The 2,041-nt window shown below is 50.3% G+C and overlaps 1 protein-coding gene across 1 annotated transcript; it reads right to left on the bottom strand.

Moving 5' to 3' along the window:
• Positions 1-913: 913 nt before the first annotated feature.
• On the bottom strand, positions 914-1,426 carry LOC138372845 (macrophage receptor MARCO-like). The gene has a single exon (XM_069338510.1). It carries the CDS (start codon positions 1,424-1,426, stop codon positions 914-916), a length of 513 nt encoding a protein of 170 aa, XP_069194611.1.
• Positions 1,427-2,041: the final 615 nt, after the last annotated feature.

Raw genomic sequence — 2,041 nt, 5'->3', positions numbered from 1 at the left:
GGGTGAAAGAAACTTTGCCCATTTGTTTCTGCCTCGTGCGGGAATCGAACCCGCGCCACAGAATTACAAGTCCTGCGCGCTATCCACCAGGCTACGAGGCCCCCCAAGAGCAAGAGCAATGTGTGCAAGAGAGAGGGTCTGGGAGGAGGACGCCATCAAAGGAGACACTCCCATGAGACATGTGCTACACCGTGTTGCAAGGTCGCTGTGCGAAGTCACTCTGCACATCGACCTCACCAAATACTGAGGCGAACCTTGCTTCAAGTTTGACCAATTTATCTATGTTATCTGGCCAGTTAATATTACGTCATGTTGAGCCGGTTTAAGGTAGGAAAACTAAAATGGGTAAATTGTGATGATTTGAAACATTGGCAGCAAACTACCTGATGCATCACGAGTCACGTGACGAGGCACGTAGAGTTACTTGTGAAAGTCCTTAGCATCAAGGTAGATGTACAGGCCTCCGAAAAGTCACTAAAGTTGAGCATCCAGAGGAAGCTTCCTGAAGATGGTTTAGCTGAAATCAGCTCTTCCTACAAGACAGCCTATCCCTAGATGAAATTCTTGAGATTGAGAATGATTGTCAATAGATACTAGGATACTATTAGGAGAAAGCGCCAAACCATTACGACTATATAGCACTTGGAAGGGGGTCAGGATAAGGATTTAGGATAGGACGGGGGGGGGGGGGGGAAGAAAGGAATGGTGCCCCAACCACTTGGACGGTCGGGGATTGATCGTCGACCTGCATGAAGCGAGACCGTTGCTCTACCGACCAGTCCAAGAGATTGTGAATAGAGTGAAAGCTCACAATAAAATAAAACCTGACACTGAAAACTCATCCACTGAGACATCAGTGAGACCAAAGAGTACAACAAGTATTCCTGCTAAACCCAGATCAACCACTTCCACTCTAGGGTGGAGACAAGGCAGTGTCGGCACCTGTGAGTCCCTCGAAGCCTCCAGTCACTGTGTCACCCAAGGCAGTGTCGGCACCTGTGAGTCCCTCGAAGCCTCCAGTCACTGTGTCACTCAAGGCAGTGTGGGCACCTGTGAGTCCCTCGAAGCCTACAGTCACTGTGTCACCCAAGGCAGTGTCGGCACCTGTGAGTCCCTCGAAGCCTACAGTCACTGTGTCACCCAAGGCAGTGTCGGCACCTGTGAGTCCCTCGAAGCCTACAGTCACTGTGTCACCCAAGGCAGTGTCGGCACCTATGAGTCCCTCGAAGCCTACAGTCACTGTGTCACCCAAGGCAGTGTCGGCACCTGTGAGTCCCTCGAAGCCTACAGTCACTGTGTCACCCAAGGCAGTGTGGGCACCTGTGAGTCCCTCGAAGCCTCCAGTCACTGTGTCACTCAAGGCAGTGACTGCCAAAGGTGCTGTAGGCTGAAGTATATGTTTGTTCTGTGATGAAGAGCGCTCCATATATCACGGCCCAAACTACCCTGATCGAACTACACGTGTAAAGCGACTCAAGGAGCTCTATAAATGCCCCAGGTGCCTCAGGTCACATGACAACAGCACCTGTGAGACCCAACTACACACCTGTAGCAGGTGTAATAAAGGTTTCCACTGTATATTCACCTAGTTGTACCCACCTAGTTGTACTTGCGGAGGTTAAGTTCTGCTCTTTCGGCCCGCCTCTCAACTGTCAATCAATCAACTGTTACTAACTATTAACTAAATTTTTCTTTCCACCCCCCCCCCACCCCCCAGGAAGCAGCCCGTAACTGCTGTTTAACTCCCAGGTACCTATTTACTGCTAGGTAACAAGGGCATCAGGGTGAAAGAAACTCTGCCCATTTTGCTTCTGCCATCACCGGGGATCGAACCCGGACCCTAGGATTACGAGTCCAGAGCGCTGTCCACTCAGCTACCAGGGCCCTGTAATAACTGTGTGAAGATATTAAACCAAAGTCTCCAAGACATAAGGTGGAAGAAGAACGGACTTCCACCACCATACAGTACTGCAAGGAACGACAGCACATGTGTGTGTCCTATCCACAAAGTCGAGCAATAACTTGTTGACCAAACCGCACA

The sequence above is a fragment of the Procambarus clarkii genome, chromosome 40 (genome assembly GCF_040958095.1).
Source record: "Procambarus clarkii isolate CNS0578487 chromosome 40, FALCON_Pclarkii_2.0, whole genome shotgun sequence".
Taxonomy (NCBI): Eukaryota; Metazoa; Arthropoda; class Malacostraca; order Decapoda; family Cambaridae; genus Procambarus; species Procambarus clarkii.
This window is presented reverse-complemented; position numbering and strand designations above follow the sequence as displayed.